Here is a 16,940-nt window from a genome sequence, read left to right as displayed (position 1 = left end):
GTGTCAAACTGTCCCTAATGCCGCCAACCTGGCTGCAGTCTTCTTCTCACCTGCTTGCCTGGGAGCTGCTCCCTGGCTCTGGCACCCATCACCTCCAGCTGGGAGGAAATGAGCCGCCTTCCAGGATCGTTGCAGGGCCAGATCCTGCTCGGGAAGAGAGGGAGGGTAGTGCCTGCACGGCAGCGCGGCTCTGGAACCTCTCCAAGGCCAGCAGCAGGTTTACTGAGACGCCACCCTGCTGGGGAATGCACCTGCCCAGGCGAGAGGTGAGAGCTTGCCGCCTGTCGTCGGCGCTGCCCGCACCGCACCAGGAAGGGGAGACGGCAGGAGCACCTGTTTCTTGGCAGGCAGCTCCCGGAGGAAGGGAAGAGATTTTCCCCCGTGAACTCCCTCCTTAGCTCGATCCAGTGGCAGGAAAGCCAGGAAGAGCCGCTGCTGCCAGCCAGGAGCAGGGAGCAGCGCTGTGCTGTGGCGTGCGGGCAGCATCTCTGCAGGTGAGTGAGCCCTCGGCCCCGGGACTGTGTGGGAAGGGCCATACCGCAGCTGCTGGCAGCTCCAGGGGGTACTTCACACATACCTCTTACAAGATCCTGCCCCTTGCCTCCATTTCTTCCTTGCGCCGTCCTGTCTCCTTTCTGCACATAAGGCTTGGGAGTTCCTTGTGCCTTCAGGACCTCAGCGGAGGTGCATCAGGAGGGTGTCCGTGAGTCCAGGACGATGGATGTCTGCTACACGTACGGCGAGGAGAGGGAAATGTTACACCGGGGCATGCCATAGCTAGCTAGGGTCCTGTAAGAGCAGGTGTGTGCTTGTCCATCCTGCTCACCCCCAGAGCTCCCAGCCTTGTTGAAAGGAAAGGACAATCCACCATCATCCAGAGTTCCCCTAACACTTCCCAAGTGATGTCTGGTGGCAGGAGCGCTACTGGGACAGATGCTTGCTTCTGGGAAAGTGGCAGGGTAGGGCATGTGGTCTCTCCTAGGTAGTGCAAGTTTGCTTGGACTTTGAGCAGCCACAGAAAAGAGGAACACTAGGAATGGGTGGATGATCTATCGGCCAAGGGAGCGTGGATCTCTCGCTAGGATTTTTCATGAGATAGATGCCACATTAAAAGCACCATTACTACCCTACAAGTTCCTCTATTCCCACTCATGAGTTGTTAGGAGAAGAGAGGAGACCTCACATGTTCCAGGGCAGCAGAATCCCTGCTTCCTGGAGCACAAACACCTTGAGCACTGCAACATCTCAGAGCTTCTGATTTGCATATTGGCAGAGTTCAGGCATAAAACAAGATATATGAGCTTCATTCTCTTTGAGCCTGCAAGGCAGTTAGAATAGCATATGCTTAGGAAGAATTTCTTCACCAAGAGGGTGGTCACCCAGTCCTTTAGTTGTCAGGCAATTGGACTGGATGCTTGGTTTAGCTCCCTTAGTGTCTCTTAAACACTGATAAGCTTGGGGCATTGACCATGTCTCTAGGAAGCCTGTTTCAGTGTTTGACCACCCTCGTGGTAAAGAATCCTTCCCAAAGCATTGGAAATTGGGAAAATTCTGTGAAAGGATCAAGAAATATTTATGCCTATTCTGGACTAGAGGTTTCTGTGAGACACAGAATGGTAGCAGGTCCATCTCAAGCAGACTATGGTCATACCTGGCCAAGGAGCAAATAAGCTGTGATGAACTGGAGAAGCAGAGAATGGAGATGGTTTGCATCTGGTTTAGATTGTGAGGCTTCTTTTAGGTATCTAGATTGCTTATGTAAATAATTTTATGTACTGTTATTTTACATCAAAGCTTGCTGGTCTCTCCTGGTCTATATGATGTTCAAAAAGTTCAAACAAAATCATAGCATGCTTTGGGCTGGGAGGGACCCTCAAAGGTCATCTTGTCCAGCCTCCCTGCCATGAGCAGGGATATCTCCATCTAGATCAAGTTGTTCAGGTTATAGAGCAATGTGAAAACCTTAACCTTACAAAGCTGGAAGTGCTGTGAGGGTCTGTCCTACCCTCAGGCTTCCCCTCCTGAAAGCTGTGGGTAAGCAGCATCTCATGGTTTGGGAGAAGGAGGGAAGTGAGGAGTATTTGAGTTGCATGTGGCTCTGAAATTAAAGGGTTAATTAACATATGGTCTTTGGACTATCTGCCAGATATCAGACAATCAGATGTAAAAAGACTAAGCAAATAAATAAATGTATATGCCGTTCCCAGTCAGTCACAGGTGTGTCTCCCACACCTGCAGTCAGGAGTGTTCAGAAATCAGTTCACAATGACCCTCAATTTCCACTTAAAAGTCAGGCTAGGGGAAAGGGGAGGGGGGGGGGGGGGTTGGATAAAGGGAAAACATGAACAGTTTTGTTTTCCTGCATTCCCAGTGCTTTCCTGTTCTTCCTTCCCAGCTGCCAATCAGCACTGTGGAAGGACAGCCTGTCAATTTTTCCCTGACATGCGACCTTCAGTCAGAAAGCACTGAGCAGCTGGGCTGTTCCTCTCCTTTTTCTCTTGCATACAAAGTGCTGAAGGTACTGGATTCAGTAGTGCCAGATCAATGACCTGGGATACACATGACCAGAGTGGCTAGCTGGCTTAAGCTCTCAAAAGGTCTGCGTTATGGTCTATGAGATCAGTGAGACCAGATGGCCCAAAAAGAACTACAGAAAGGGCAACGACTGTGGAAAGGCTGTCCTTCCCCTTGATGGCAGAGCAGGGATCCACAGCCCACCCTTCTTCTCCTAGGCAAACTGATACGCTGCACAATGCCAAGAAAACAGATTCAGAGCTCACAGCTGCCACGAGATGTAGGTCCATCCCTTTCCAAAGAGATGGCCCAGGATGGGGCTGCTTTGCTTTACCATATAGAGACAGACAGACTTTTCCTAAGAGGATGGGAGGCAATGCACTCCTACTGAGGAATAGCAACCTGCAGTTAGATTTAAGGAAAAATGTATTAGTGGTGAGGACAGTTAAACACTGGAATGGTCCCAGAGGGGCTGTGGATCCTCCAACCTTGGCAATATCTAGCATCTGAGTGGCTGGGGCCCTGAGATACTCAGTCTGACTTCGAGGTTAACTCCAGGCATGCAGATGGACCACCTGTCTTCACAAGGTCTAACCCCACTCAGATTACTCTGTGCTTCTGAGAGTAAAAATAATGTCATTAGCAGCACAAACCTCCATGGTCTAGAGAAGCCCAAGCAAGTGTGGCTGCTTATAGAGCAAAACATTATACTCCCTGAATATTTTTAAACACAAAGAAACATGGGGGCACACTTCAGTGGAAGCCTTCACCTCAGCACATCATTTCTTTAATGGAGTTTAATATGATGCTAGGAAATACCTGCTCACAGAGGTCACACCTTATTTTGTTCTGCAGCCAACTGCTCTAACAATCTTGCTCCCTGACCATCTTTTCACCAAACAAAAGTGGTTCATTTTTTAAAGTAACATGAGATGCAGCACTGCAGCTCGGGTTTTGGCTGCATTTTCCCTCATTGCAGTTTGTGCAGCTGTGGGTTGTTTGCTTACTGGCTAACAACTTGTGCTTGCAAATTCAGTCAAGCAGCAGAACGCTGCAGACTTTACACTTTTCCAGCACCTCAATCTAATCTACAAATATGTTATCTGCTAGATTCACTCATTCACTGGCAAGAAGCTAAGGCACATCTATGCTTGGAGAAGGAAAGGCAGGAGGAAGTAATGCACCAGCACTGTGGCTCCAGGCTCAACATCTTCTCTCTCCTCACTACTTTGAAAGTGTTCCATGACATCCTCACCTTCTCAGGGACATGTGCCCTGTGCACATGCACAGGGTATGTCCTGCCTCATGCAGAACTGAAGTGGGTCCCAACAGGCATAAATCTGCATTCTCAGCCATGGCTCTTCGTCTCTCTAATTGGTGCTTTCTGTTTGTTCTGGCCTTAGCCATGAATTGCAGCTTTCCCACAGGCTTTTAGGCAAGTGTACCCTCTGGAGCCTGGATTTCTGTGTCCCAGCCCACTGCCTGCCCAGGCAGCTGTGCAGGGGGATAGCTCTATGTGCAGCTCACAGTGCCATGGGTCACAGGCCTGCAAACCCACTGTGGCTACAGACTTCCTGGACACATGCTGCCAGCTGGCAGTATGCCCTGAGCCACGTCCAAAGTGACTTCATGCTCCATCACAGCCGGGGAGTGACTCAGGAGGAGCTTGGCCTGACACTGTCAGGCGGTGTCTGGTTCAGGCACCCCCCCCACGCTATTGTCCTCCTTCTCCCTCCACCCTACATTGGCCTGTTCCCAATGGTGGAGGATTTTGCAGCATTTGCTGGTAGCGAAAGCGCTGCAAAAAGGGGATGTGATCTGTGGAGACTGTCTGAGGACAGGGAGAGCTATGGGAGGGAAGATCCCTGGTGTGTGTGGAGCTGCTGTGCGTGGAGGTCATAAATCATCCCCATCCATTTGCAAAGAGCTCAGAGTCACGGTGTGATGCAAAGCAGGGTACAAAGGCAAACAGGGAGTGTTTCACATGAGCTGATGGACTCCTGGAGAGCCATTTCTAGCAGGCAGGGTGCTGCACTGTTGTCCCCTGCCTGGGAGAAGCGGCACAGCTCTAACACAGGGTTTCTGCATCAGTTCCTGTCCCTGTAATGTACTTCTGCAGGACACTGAGCAATCTGTTTCTGTGTGGCCTTGATGGCTGAGCATGCATTGTCCTTTCTGCAAGATGACCAGGAAGGCAATCTGTGGGTCTTCAGGGTCTGCTCCATATCCTCAAGGGCTCAGCCATACCTGAAGGGTTCCTGTACTGTCCTCCTCAGCTTCTCTTTTTGCTTTGGGTACTAACTGTGCTGGAGAGTCATTCTGGTACTGTGCAACCAGTTGGAGCATTCACATGCTGAGACAAGATGTTACATGAGAGAAATGCAAGTCGTTTTCACTCTTGGTGTAAAACTGTGCTCAGAGACTCTACAGTACTAAGAGTGGCCAGGACACTGGAGAGGTGATGAGCCCAGGAAGCTGGCCTGCAGGCTGAGATAAGGTGCTGGGCAGAGGGAAGCTTGGCTAAGCACAGCAACATGGAGCCTATCTCCGTGCTGCAGCCACTGCTACCCTTCCCCTGATCTCCTCCAGTAGAGAAGTACTTCAATGACCAGCAGAGGAGAGCCAATTTGTAGAGTGCCAGGTCCCAGGCATTTCAGAGCACTCTCCATGGATGTGCTGCGACCCCTGGAGATGTAACCATCATATTTCTGTAAGGAACTTGGGAGAGGAAACTACCGGCAGCACAAGGGTAAGGACAGGGCTGAGAATATGCAGCAGTTTTCACTCGTCCAGTGCCTGGACTGGAAGGGTTAAGGCCCAGTCCTGACCCCCACTTCCCGCTGTCATTCTAGGCAGCAGAGCCAGTTGGTGACAAGAGGCTGATGCTGATGAGGGAGCATGTGAAGTCAGAGCTGTGAATGGGGCTTTATCCCAGGAGGGACCTGCCTCTGCTCTGTCCCTGGTTCCTGCCCTGCTGCCAGCACCAGCTGCAGGCAGATTCCTCTGGGCAGTGATGTGCCAGTAGCCTCTGAGCTGGACACATAGGGCTGGGAAGGCAGGAGGACAGACTGAAGCTGCACGGAGGTCTCCTGGGAAGATGTGCGTGGCTGATATGTGCTCCAGTGTATGGGGGGTTTGTGAGGGAGGCAGGGGAAGGTCTGCAGGCCAGCCTGGAGTGCCCAAGACCCAGATTTGGGCAGGGGATTGTTTGGTACAGGGGAGCAGGTTCTCTGTTTAATGATTTCTTCTTGATTCTTTCAGATGAAAGACACGGGAAAGGAAGGACACAGCCTTAGTCGTTCGCTTGTGGTACTGCTCTGGGAGTGTTCCACCATGTCCTACAGCTCTGCCTGGGGCGTGGGCTCAGCCCCAGTGCATGGACCATAACTTTCCAGGCGGTGCTACTGCAGAAAGGAGCTCCATCAGACTCCAGAGAATGAGTGGGCAGCATCACCACTTGAGAAATGCAGCTGGCTCCATAACTGCTGTCGTCTTGGTGCTCCAGCCAGCTGTAACGGTGTAGATTCATCTGCGCAAGCACCATACTGTGCCTTCCACAACCAGCTGCCCACCATGCCAGAGCTAGCTGAGCTGAGCAGCCCCCGCACCCCGGCAGATGCAAACCATATCCAGAGGAACATCTTGGAGGAGCATGTGGAGCTCTGGTGGTTCCAGGACCCCAAGAAGTCCATCCTGTGCTATGGGGTGGCTGTGGTGCTGATCTTGGCCTGTGGGATTGGGGGCATCATCTTGCTGTATAGCACTAGCAGCCGGTCTGGGGAATGGCGGCTGGCAGTAGGCACCACACTCTGCCTTCTGGCCCTGCTTGTGCTACTGAAGCAGCTGCTGAGTTCTGCCATCCAGGACATGAACTGCATCCGCAGCCGGGATCAGATTGAGCTCCTGAAGAGTGGGGGCTTCTCAGACTGCCTGGTGCTGCTGCTCAGTGCCCTGGTGCTGGTGGTCTGTGGGATTGTGCTCACCATCCTCTCCACCACAACTATGCAGCTCAGTCCCTCACGGCCACTGGCTAGCATGTTCACCAGCGGGGTTGTCCTCCTGACTGCTGGCAGTGCCATCCTCCTCTGCTTGCTGCTCTACCTTCTCTGCACCTCCTGCCGCCCGGCTGCTCCTCGGAGCCTGGAAACCGGTGAGATCCGTGTCTTCACCATCTCCGGCCGCCTCGCAACCAGGCGGCTTCCTGCCACCTCCAGCATGGCCAACCTGATCTGACCTAGGATGCTCCTGTGTGAGCCTCACTGGATACAACCAACCAGCAGGGCTTGTGCTGGCCTTCCCTGAAGGAAGGTTGAGCGTTGCCTTGTGCCTTGTGCTTCTTTTGGAGACGACTGGCATTTGCTTTGCCTCAGGTGGATGGCACAGCAAGGACTTTTGGTGCCTGGATGGGCTTTGTGACCTGGTTTGTTAGGTGCTGGCCTGGTTGGTGGTTTATCTCTACAAAGCCTCCTGTGACTGCTACCTGTCTGGCTCTGACCCCTGTCACAGTGTTAAGGTGAGCTTGTCCCATATCCCCAAGGGCCCCAGTACTTGCTTGTTTTTTGCAGTTCCTAGAGCTGTGTCATGCACTCTGGCAGATAAAGCTGTAATTGTGGGTGGTATAAAACCAGCCTGTGCTCTGCCCAGAGCTCCTGTGCAAAGTAAAGCCTCTAGCAGCTGAAAAATGGCAGGCAACATTCTGTGTGTCAGCAGGCATGCAGCCTAAGTGAAGCAAGCTTGGCAGGATGTCCAGCATCAGAGCCTACTCCTGAGAAAGCACCTGTGTGTCTGCAGGAGTGAGCATGGGATTTGCACAAGATTCTGTGAGCCTCAGCATGGCTGGACCACACATGACATGCTGTTTGTGTTTGCAGTGCCAGTATCTGTTCCACTATCACATTTTTGCAGCCCACCATCTTCTGTGTTTATCAAAGGAGTGATCAAAGGGTGTTGGTGTCAGGGCGCTGATAGGTTATCAGCGCTGGACTGTGTTGGGGCTCTCTTACCACACTAACATGCTCCAGTCACACAAGCCACAGACAGCAAGGTACAGTCATTGGGAGATAACGATGGGATGCCTGAATCCCAGGACTAGGGCTGCTGCTCTGCAAGGACTGTGCAAGAGAGTAAAGCTTCCCATACTGAGGCACCTCTGTGCTGCAGGAGCACCGCATTTTGTCCTGTCCTTGCTTATCCCCAAGTTGTTTCTATCTCCCAAGTGCTGCAGCTGCTGTGGGTCAGAAAAGTTGGGCCTTACCTGGAGGTTTTTTGGTGTTCTAGCTTTAGAAGGTGTCTATCACCAAGGTGTCTTTCCCAAAGGCAGACTAACAACTCAGCCTTGGGAGCTTTTCCTGTGAACTGAGGTTAATTTAACTGTAAAAAAAATAATTTCTTTCATACAGCCACAAACCATTTCACTGCCCCTTCCACAGATACAGATCCTAACCCCCTAGTGAAGCTGCTGCTGTGCAACCTCTTCATCTTCCTGTCTGCTCCCATCTCCCCCTCATCTGAACTGTTCTGCCTCAGTTATTATTTTTGGTCATTATTTGCTAAGTTCCTTCTGTATTGAAAAATGACTCAGCAATTATTTTTTGGTGCCTAGCAGCAAATGTATTTGGAAGATGACTGTAGCTCATTCCCTTAGTAACAACATGGATCATTGTCTGTGTTACACATGGAGGCAATGTCGGAGCTCAGCACCAGTGAACACCACCAGATATACACTGGGCAATGAGGACTTCATCTCTTTACATCTCCAGACCATGCTACCCTTGATGCACCCAGACCTCGAGAGCATTTCTGTATTATCTGCTCTTGTCCTGCTGCTGCTGACATTCTTTTCCCTGAAGTCTTGGATTGTTCTCCTCAAAGTACTGGAATGTCATTTTGTCTTCTCTTTCTAGGTCTCTGTTACTTCCACATTTTCCTCTCCCACTTTTCCCATCATCAGTAGATTTTATTAAACTGCTGTTTCACTTCCATTATTCTGCCCAAGAGTTTGGAGTGTGTTACTGCACTCAGGTCCTTCTGCTCTAAATCCTCTGCAAAAAATAAAGAGCCATCCTTCCCTCTAAGCTGTTTGACACCAGGTCCAGCAGGACAACTGTGCCTACACAGTGAGGGTCAGGGCAGTGTTTGGACAGTTTTGCACCATCAGCAGTGCTGATGCTCTGTACATCTGTGTCAGTGCATGTGCAGTAACACCAATCTGCACCGCCTCTGCCTGCATCAGAGCTTTCGCAGTTACTCCCAGCTCCCCCACCCTGCAGGAGTGGACAGGGTGCAGCTGTCTGCACACCAGCTGTTTTGCACATCTGGTTATTTCTGTGAAGAAGGGTGACTGTGCCCAGCTGGCAGCTCTGTGCTGCCTGCATGCCAATGTGAATCCTCCCCTCCATAGCCCATTCAAAATACACGTCCGTGAGTTGTGCCAGAAAAGGATGCCTGTGAACCATACCAGCAACCTGAAAAAATGTTGGCTGGGAACAAGCTGTCCCCAAAGATGGTGGTTTGGGGGTCTGCCTGCCCAGGTGGACAGGCTGCATTCCTGCAGTCACTAGCTCACCTCTGCAGCAGCAGTACTGGCTTATTCCTTTCTTGGTTTCTGTGTTGCGTGTGGAAATACATAATAAAGTGTTACAGAAGTTGACTGTGTTGAAGGTCCATACTTGAGTGTCAGCCTCTTTGTAGAGGGGGAGGTGGCAGGGCTATGTAGAGCTCACCTTCGCTCAAGTTGAACCCAGGGCAGAAACCATGACTGCCCAGGGTCCTTCCTGTGGCTGTGGTTACACCACCACAGCCCTTCAGATGTATGTGCTTGCCTCCTGAGACACGATTCCCACCTCTGGATGCACAGCATCTTCCTCTGCTTAAGAGCCTAGACATAGCTGGTTTCTCTTACCCCCGCGCTGTGAACCTAAGACCTTGTCATGCCCCTGCAGGATGCTCACGTGGAGCACACGAAGCCTCCTAAATGTGTCGGTGCCAGCTGGCTTGTTTACATTAAAGTTGTTTCGCCTGCGGGAGGGCTGAGCCTCGAGCCTCGTGGCAACAGCCACTGCCTGCAATGAGCCTGGAACCAGTCTGCCTGCATACCTGCTACTGCTCCCAGCCTCCAGCCTCAGCCACAGGCCCTCCAGCAGCTTCCTGGGGAGAATCCCCTTGAGAAGGCAACTCCTTTTCTGCTCTGACCCTCTTATACTCTCAGCTCTGCATGCCAGATGCATTTCTCCCCATATGAGCTGCAAGTTTTCTGCCCACTTTCACTGGAGCTGTCTGGAGAGGGAGCAGAGGGGCTGCCACTGGACCAGGGCCCTGCACAACAGAAAAACAGCCATATCTGCTCAGTTAAAGAATAAAGAGGTGGCCTCCCAATAGGGTCAAAGTAGACAAGAAACCCACTAGGCAGTGAGGATAAAAGTGAGCAAGATCATGGATAAATAGGCCTGGTTAGTTGAATTTTTAATCTCTTTTAACACATTACTGAGACCAGAAGTAAAATATTGCAACTAGCATGGGTTCATGTGATTAAAAAGCATGCAGAAAAGCCCAGAAAATACACTCCGAAGATAAGGGAAAAGCACTATTCCAGTCCTCAGGTTTAAGCCTCCCATCTTATCTGAAAGATATAAACATTTTCCAAAAAAAAAAATCTCTTGACAAGTACCTTTTAAGATGAGACCAGAAGGCAAAACATGCAACAGTGACTGCAAAACTGTCAGTTTAAAGACAATGGCATTTAAGAGGGAAAAGTGGCTGATCACTGAAACAGACCAACAGTTTTCCCTCCTCATGGCTTCAAATGTCACATTCCCTCCCCAGAAGATGCCTTAAGTCACTGGCCTGTATTGCTCATCCAACACCTGACACAGTCATAGCCTTTGGTTTACATTCTCTAACATGTATTGTTTACTCCTGTACAGACTGTGCTCTAAAAATGTCTTAATGAGCAGAGAAATAGAAAGGCAGTTTACAGTGAAATGGAGGTTTGCAGGAGGTGAGGGAATTAGCCATGTGGCAGGGATCAAGGCAATGCCATCCCTGCGATGATACTTCAGGCTCTGGAGGTGACAGAGATTCCTGGGCTATCAGAGATGGTAATAACCAGGCTGCACCCTGGGAAATCTTCCCAGCCGGATGATAGCAGACTTGCGAGTCACTTACTAAGGGCGTTGGATGCCACTGCTGCTCCCTGCTCTTAACTCCGGCATGACCCACACAGGCACAACTGGCTACAGCAGAAACAGCTTGCACTGTCCCACATGCTGGTTATTGTACCACACAGATGACAAGGATGCAGAGGTTATAATGTTTGTGTAATTCCACGGTTAGAGATACAGATGAGACTCTGCAAGGCATGCTGGGGAGCAGGGCTGTCTCACCCCAGCACATCTGCCTGCCTACCACCACGACCAGCGCCAACAACAGGTTTGCTCAGCTCTGCAAAGCTGAAGTGGGAAAGGTAAGCGCCATTCTAGTACGTCTTGCTGGAGAGGGGAGACAGAAAAGAAAGAGAAGAAGGGACACATTCGGAAGCAATGCTGGAGAGATGTGGGCAGAAACCCTGCAAGAATAACCAGGGCTGCCTGAACCACAGCAGGTGACAGATCTTTTGCACAAGAGGCCCCATTGTTCCACAGACCTGTAGTCTCACCACTGCAGTTGACAAGGAATGTGTTTCCTGTCCTTGAAAGCATATGCAAAAGAAGCCACACTCCAGCTATGGGGCCACTGTCTTCTCCCAGCACTGCCCCAGGGAAAGCTCCGACAAAGCATCGCAGGCAGACACGGGGTTAAATCATGCTTTAATCACACTCTGGAGTGAAAAAGCATTGAGGGACAGAGGAGGTCTGGGTTTGGCACCGGCAGGCAGTGGAGCACCAAGGCAGGCTCTTCTTGTCATCCCACCAGACTGCCTGGGTGAGATAGGCACCATCTCCTTCAGACTCAGCATCTGAGCAGGGCTGAGAGAGCAGCAGTAGATCCAGTGTCCCCGTGCTGGTGCTGTCTTCAGTCTCCACCACTATTTCCAGCCCACCCTTTCCCTCCTCTCTACTCGTTTCTTCCTGCCCCCAGCAATGTAAGCCTGAGAGCAGGCAGGAACGGGAAGGAAGAGGATGGAGATGGGAGTGACAGCAAGATGCCATAGTGGTGCTGGCTGGGCTACAGGCTCAAATGGAAAGGTGCAACTCTCGTTCCTCTTCCTCTGGCAGCTGCTCACTCGGCTGGATATAGTTGTCCTCAATAAAGCCATCATCATCCTCTGCCTGCAGGTCGGTAGCATCATGTATGGGGTGACTGACATGGGCCCCCTGGTCTAAGGAGTCCCTGTGCCAGTTACTGCTGTCCTCCATTGCGCTGCCTCCAATCGAGCTGGTTTCAGGTAGCGGCTGGTGGCGGTAGCTGGCAAAGTTCTTGTGGAAGAGCTTGCACTTAGCTGCCAGTGCTATCAGGATGGAGATGCCAATTGCTGCCACGATGAATCCCACCAGGTATGGCCAGCTCCTTCCCCCCTTCCCTACAGGTGGTGTGGTGGCTGCAGCACAGGAAAGACACATCAGAGCCTGGTGGGTCAGCCTTTGGCATACTCGGCACTCCTCAGCAGCCAGACCCATGCACATGGTGTGCAGCCAGCACTGAACTGCTTTTGTTAGGAACAAAATAATCTTCACCAAGATCTAGCTACCAACAGAATGTGAACACTGCAGGCAAAACTGCAGAGCAGCTGTCTATAGTGCCTATCACCACGGAGCCTGCGCTCTCTGAGCTTTGTGCCACCTGCCGACTTTTCTGTTGCAAAGGCAGCAAACATCTCCAGGTGATGACCACTCTCCCCATCAAGCCAGTCTCCCTACCAGGCTAGCAGTAGTTAGGCAGCCTTAGCCCCTGGGGCAGTGGAGTAGAGCAGGGCATTTCTGCCTCCAGTCCCCTCTGGGATGACAAAGGACAGGAGGGAGTTAGACCTTACCAGATACACCTGCACAACTTACTATTGCTGTAGGTCACTGTGATCTGCTGTGCTGTGCTGTCCTCTCGAGAAAACCGCTGCTTCACTGGGCAGCCCAGATCCTTGGAATCCAAAGCTATGACCTTCTGGCCCTGCAGCTCTGGAGGCGATGCACAGGTCACCTGCACAGCTGGGAGATAAATGGATAAGGTGAGGTGGGTGATTTTCACCCATCTTATCCCCCATTTATCCACGCTTGCTCCTTGATTCAAGGGGGTACATCAAAAGGTGCTCCTGGCTCTGCCCTCCAGCCTTGTTGACCTCAGGATGTCCTAAAGCACAACCAAAGAAAAAACTCCCTGACCAAAGAACAATGTGACTGTAATTAGCAGGCTCCTTTTAACAGGGTAATGCCAAAATCCTGGACACTGATAGAAGTCTCAGTGTCACAGGGCTGCTCTTGTCTGGGAGCTGAGCTCAGAGGGTTGGGATGTGTTTGAGCTTCCGAGTCAGCAGCTCTTGAAAACATGAACACTCCACGTAGATACATAGAGGTGGACCCCCTTTCCCAGAAGAGTGGCTAAATTACCCTGCCACCATTCCTTGAATTCTTTAGTATTGCCTGTAATTGCAAGAAAGAGACAAAATACATCACCTTGCAGTTTGCTATCCCTCAACAGGGTGGGAGGGGTCCTGGAAAACCATGTTGGAGTCTGCCCAAGGGTTGGCATAAGGATTGAATGGGAACCCTGCACCCAGAGTTCCTTCTACCAGACAGGTCTCCTGCCACCTGCCCCTGTCCACTCACCTTGCCTGCGCTGTAGCCACTGCTGCAGAGGGTACACGGTGCAGTTGCAGACCCATGGGTTCCCTTCCAGCTGGACCCGTGGGACTGCCTCCAACAGCTGCAGGCTCCAGGTGTCTGCAGAGACCAGGGCATTGTGTTGCAGATCCAGGTGGAAAAGAGACTTCAGTGGCAGGAAAAAAGGGACCCCGAGCTCCTGCAGACTGTTGTTTCTTAGGAGCAGTGAGTGCAAATTTCCCAAGCCCTTGAAAGTGTCCTTGTGGAGGTAGGTGATGCTGCAGCTACTCAGGTCCAGCATATGCAGTGCCCCGAGGTTGGAGAAGATTCCTGGGCTCAGTGCCAGCAGGGCATTGTTAGAGAGGTTGAGGGAGTGCAAAGAAGGGAAGTTCATCAAGAAAGTTCCATGATGGGGCATAACCAAGGAGTTGAAAGAGAAGTCCAAACCAGTGATGTTGCTTGGAAGGGAACTTGGAGCATGCAAGAGGTTCTTCCCATTGCAGTCAGCCCATCCCTGTGGAAAGAGATGTGCCGATGAGGATATCTAGACTGGGACTCCTCAGAACTTCAAATACCTTCGTTAATTGCCCTTATTCCTGAAGCACACTACATAAACTTGCATTCCTTTCCCACAGTAAGCTAGGCAGTCATCACCCACTAGTAAACAAAATAGACATGGGGCCATTCACTCTCCCAAAAGTCCAGCAGTGCATGCTGGATGATCAACCCACATGGAGTGATTTTTTTTCCTCTGAAAAAAAAGGTGGCCAAATTCAAGCTGCTTTTGGATACTAGCCCCCACCATGTGTTACTCCTGCCCTGGCTTTGGGTGGGAGGCAGCCAGCTGTCCCATCTGAAGCTGCCAGAGAGCAAATCAGCAACTTCAGTTCAGCTGGGTAGGCACAGGCTCCTGCCTGATGTTGTTTGGGCCTCGCAGGCGGACATGCTGTGCTAAAGGTTGCTGCAGTATGTAGTCCCAGGTTTCCAGGTCTGGTTGCTCCTCAGCTATCTGGCCTTTCCATTTCATTGCTTCTCATGTGATTGGCTTCCCTTCATCTTCCTATTCACCTAAATCTCCTATCAGGCCCTGCTGTCCCTGCTCACCAGAGGAAGAGAAGTGCACTTATAAACCTGGACTGCTGAGGACCTCATTGCAACAAACTGAGCCACAGGGACACTGCATGGGTCCTGTCTCAAGCTTAAATACGGCTGAACTGGGCTCAGGGAGGTTGGGGAAAACAGTTCAAACGTTTTGAGGGAGCATCTGAGAGCTCAGTGGGCAGTGCTGCCTGCCCAGTGCCATCCACCTGCAACGGCCTCTTTTCTAGCCTCCTCCCATCTCCTGCCCAGGTGCTTATCACAACGGGATGAGCTAATTTTACTTCCTGCTACGCATTAGGAACTCAGGGATCCTGACTCCATAGTTGCCTTGACGCTGGCTTTAGTCACTGGATCACTACAGAAGGGAGCAAGGGCCTGGAAGCCCTCAGGACTGTGCCTCGCTGCTGCTCACCATGCGTGCCTTAAAGGCAGCTGTACAATGGCTGCAGCAAGAGACCCTCAGCGTCAGAAATGCCATGACTCAGACTAGCTTTGCCAGCCCTGCCATGCTCTGATGAACAGGCTGGACAACGTGATGTGTTTGGTCTGAGGCTGGAAGCGGGGGTGCTTTAGGGCTGGGAGCAGGACAGACAGGCTCCAGGTGTGGGTAAAGCACCTCTGTGGATGCTGGCCACCGGCACAGCCTATCTCCCGGTTAACTGCCCTTGCTCCTGTGGGTTTTCATTGCTCCTCACCTCTCAAGCCGTACAGATTAGGAACTGCTTGCCAGGGCCTGCTGCCCTGCAGGCACACGGTGCCACTACCCCAGCCGTGCTGACGGGGACGGGGAGTGGGGTGCCCCTGCCCACCCAGAGCTGCTGCCCATGCCGGAGCACCCTCGCCCTCCCTACCTGGCGATTGAGGCTGCAGGGGTGTCCCATCACCACCGACCAGGCACAGAGGAGGCTGCAAGCCCCGAGCAGACGGGTAGGAGCCATTTGGCTCCAGGAAAACGCCAGGCAGAAAAACAAGTTTCAAGGGAGGCTGGGAAGCCGGCGGAGCCGGAGGAGCCGGCTGAGGTGTGGCCCCGGCCGCACGACCCAGGGCCCGCGCCGAGCCCCGGCCCCGGCCCCAGCCCCGGCCCCAACCCCCTGCCGGCCGCACGGCCCCGCGGCCCCCCAGCACCTGGCCGCACGGCCCCGCGGCCCCCCAGCACCTGGCAGCCAAGGCGGCTGCCGCAGTGGCCTCGCTCCCTCCCGACGGCTGGGCCGGGTGAAAGGTGGCAGCGCCGGTTACACATTAACAGCCACGCCCCGCCACCTCCCACCCACTGCCTCCCGGGGCAGGTGAGCGGGGCACCTCCGGCACCTGCCTGGAGGACCGTGGGGCATGCCGCAGTAGGAGTAGAGCACCAGGAGATGCTGGGGGGCCGGAGGAGAAGGTGAACAGCTCTGAGCCCTGAGACGGCCGTGCTCAAAGAGAGCAGCGTGAGCCCAGCCCTGGCTCCACACATCCAGGGCAGGGGCGCGCAGCAAAGCTCAGCCAAAGAAGCTGAGGCTGAGGCAGCAGAAAGGTGTCCCACAGGAAAGTAAAAGTCTTATCTGGATGCGGGCGGAGAGGTGTTTAAAACGCAGCATACAGGCAGGTCCCTGGGCTCAGTAGTGTTTTAGCAGCACTGGTGATACATTGAAAAAATGTGACTTTCCTGAGCAGCACCCAGGGCACCTGTGATGATTCCAGAATGCAAGGGTGCCCCACCAACTCTGGCACCCTCGACTCACCAGTAGAGCTCCTCAACAGCTCTGGGAAATCACACCAAAGCAGCATCTTGTGGGATGGATGAGTGAGCAAAGGCCAGCAGAGCCACAGCCCAGCCGAGGGAATGCTGGCAGCACCCACTCCTGGCTTTGCCTCTGAAGCAGGAGGGAGCCCCAGGCGCTCTTTCCCGTCCCCTGCTCGCCACAGAGCACTGTGGATCTTCACTTTTCCCCAGCACTGGCCAGGATAGAGCAGCCCTTCCTCCCACAGCGGTGAAGGGACTACTTCACAGTTGTGTGTCCCACCCTTTCCTTAGGGAAAGGTTTCCAGCAGGCTGTCGTTCACCCTTTGGGAGTGGTGGATGCTAATGCAGCCAGGCAGCTGCCCGCTCCCCAGCTGCCCCACCAGTGTGATGGCCACCCTGCCCCTGGGCTGCTCTTAAGCCTGACAGCAGCAGCCCCCAGTCCAGAAATGGCCAGAGAAGCAGGGCTAGAAAATGTTGCTAAGGCAGCTGAGGCTGCCAGTGGGTTCGCAGGGCGTTTGCACTTCCTATCAGGAAATGTATTGGTGCATTATGGTTTCTGGCATGCCGTGCTGTGCATTAGAATGTGCAAAAGATAACAAAAAGAGGTATTTTTGTCACTCTTCTTTAAAAAGTCTGTTGTGATTCAGCAGAAATGTTGAGATGTGGGAATTCAGCAGATGTTCAGGTGCTTTCAATGTGCTGTGGGTTGGGCAGCTGCAGCTACTATGGGAGAGCAACTGTGGTGAGATGCTTTGTCTGGGCTCAGCTGCACCCAGCTCTCTGGTTTCTTCTTTGGAGACACATAGGGTTAAACCAGAGCTGTCCTGGTTGGATCTCCCCATAAAACCTCCCCA

The 16,940-nt window shown here is 52.5% G+C and overlaps 2 protein-coding genes across 5 annotated transcripts; one reads left to right on the top strand and one right to left on the bottom strand.

The window, feature by feature from the left end:
- Nucleotides 1-277: 277 nt before the first annotated feature.
- TMEM125 (transmembrane protein 125) lies at nt 278-9,163 on the top strand. 3 transcript variants are annotated; one of them, XM_064147793.1, is made up of 2 exons: nt 278-494; nt 5,776-9,163. In XM_064147793.1, exon 2 carries the CDS (start codon nt 6,088-6,090, stop codon nt 6,745-6,747), a length of 660 nt encoding a protein of 219 aa, XP_064003863.1. In that variant the 5' UTR covers nt 278-494; nt 5,776-6,087; the 3' UTR covers nt 6,748-9,163. The 3 variants fall into 3 exon arrangements, with proteins under 3 accessions (XP_064003863.1, XP_064003862.1, XP_064003861.1); XM_064147792.1 differs by lacking the exon at nt 278-494 and adding an exon at nt 5,104-5,263; XM_064147791.1 differs by lacking the exon at nt 278-494 and adding an exon at nt 5,527-5,613.
- A 2,456-nt stretch (nt 9,164-11,619) lies between these two features.
- C8H1orf210 (chromosome 8 C1orf210 homolog) lies at nt 11,620-15,447 on the bottom strand. Of its 2 annotated transcripts, none has more exons than XM_064147789.1 (4): nt 15,215-15,447; nt 13,269-13,776; nt 12,504-12,650; nt 11,620-12,049 (listed from the first exon to the last, which is right to left on the bottom strand). In XM_064147789.1, the coding sequence occupies exons 1-4, from the start codon at nt 15,299-15,301 to the stop codon at nt 11,685-11,687; spliced, it is 1,107 nt and encodes a 368-aa protein (XP_064003859.1). In that variant the 5' UTR covers nt 15,302-15,447; the 3' UTR covers nt 11,620-11,684. The 2 variants fall into 2 exon arrangements, with proteins under 2 accessions (XP_064003859.1, XP_064003860.1); XM_064147790.1 differs by lacking the exon at nt 15,215-15,447 and adding an exon at nt 14,065-14,346.
- Nucleotides 15,448-16,940: the final 1,493 nt, after the last annotated feature.

The sequence above is a fragment of the Pogoniulus pusillus genome, chromosome 8 (genome assembly GCF_015220805.1).
Source record: "Pogoniulus pusillus isolate bPogPus1 chromosome 8, bPogPus1.pri, whole genome shotgun sequence".
In the NCBI taxonomy this organism is placed as follows: Eukaryota; Metazoa; Chordata; class Aves; order Piciformes; family Lybiidae; genus Pogoniulus; species Pogoniulus pusillus.
This window is presented reverse-complemented; position numbering and strand designations above follow the sequence as displayed.

What these genes read in the sequence shown, in the direction of transcription:
- TMEM125 (XM_064147793.1), top strand. Translation starts at nt 6,088, where the DNA reads ATGCCAGAGCTAGCTGAGCTGAGCAGCCCCCGCACCCCGGCAGATGCA.
- C8H1orf210 (XM_064147789.1), bottom strand. Translation starts at nt 15,301, where the DNA reads ATGGCTCCTACCCGTCTGCTCGGGGCTTGCAGCCTCCTCTGTGCCTGG. An exon ending in CCTGCAGCCTCAATCGCCAG is followed by an intron (nt 13,777 to 15,214) that starts GTAGGGAGGGCG and finishes CTCTTTCCACAG; the next exon opens with GGATGGGCTGACTGCAATGG. An exon ending in CACAGTGACCTACAGCAATA is followed by an intron (nt 12,050 to 12,503) that starts GTAAGTTGTGCA and finishes CCTGTGCTGCAG; the next exon opens with CCACCACACCACCTGTAGGG.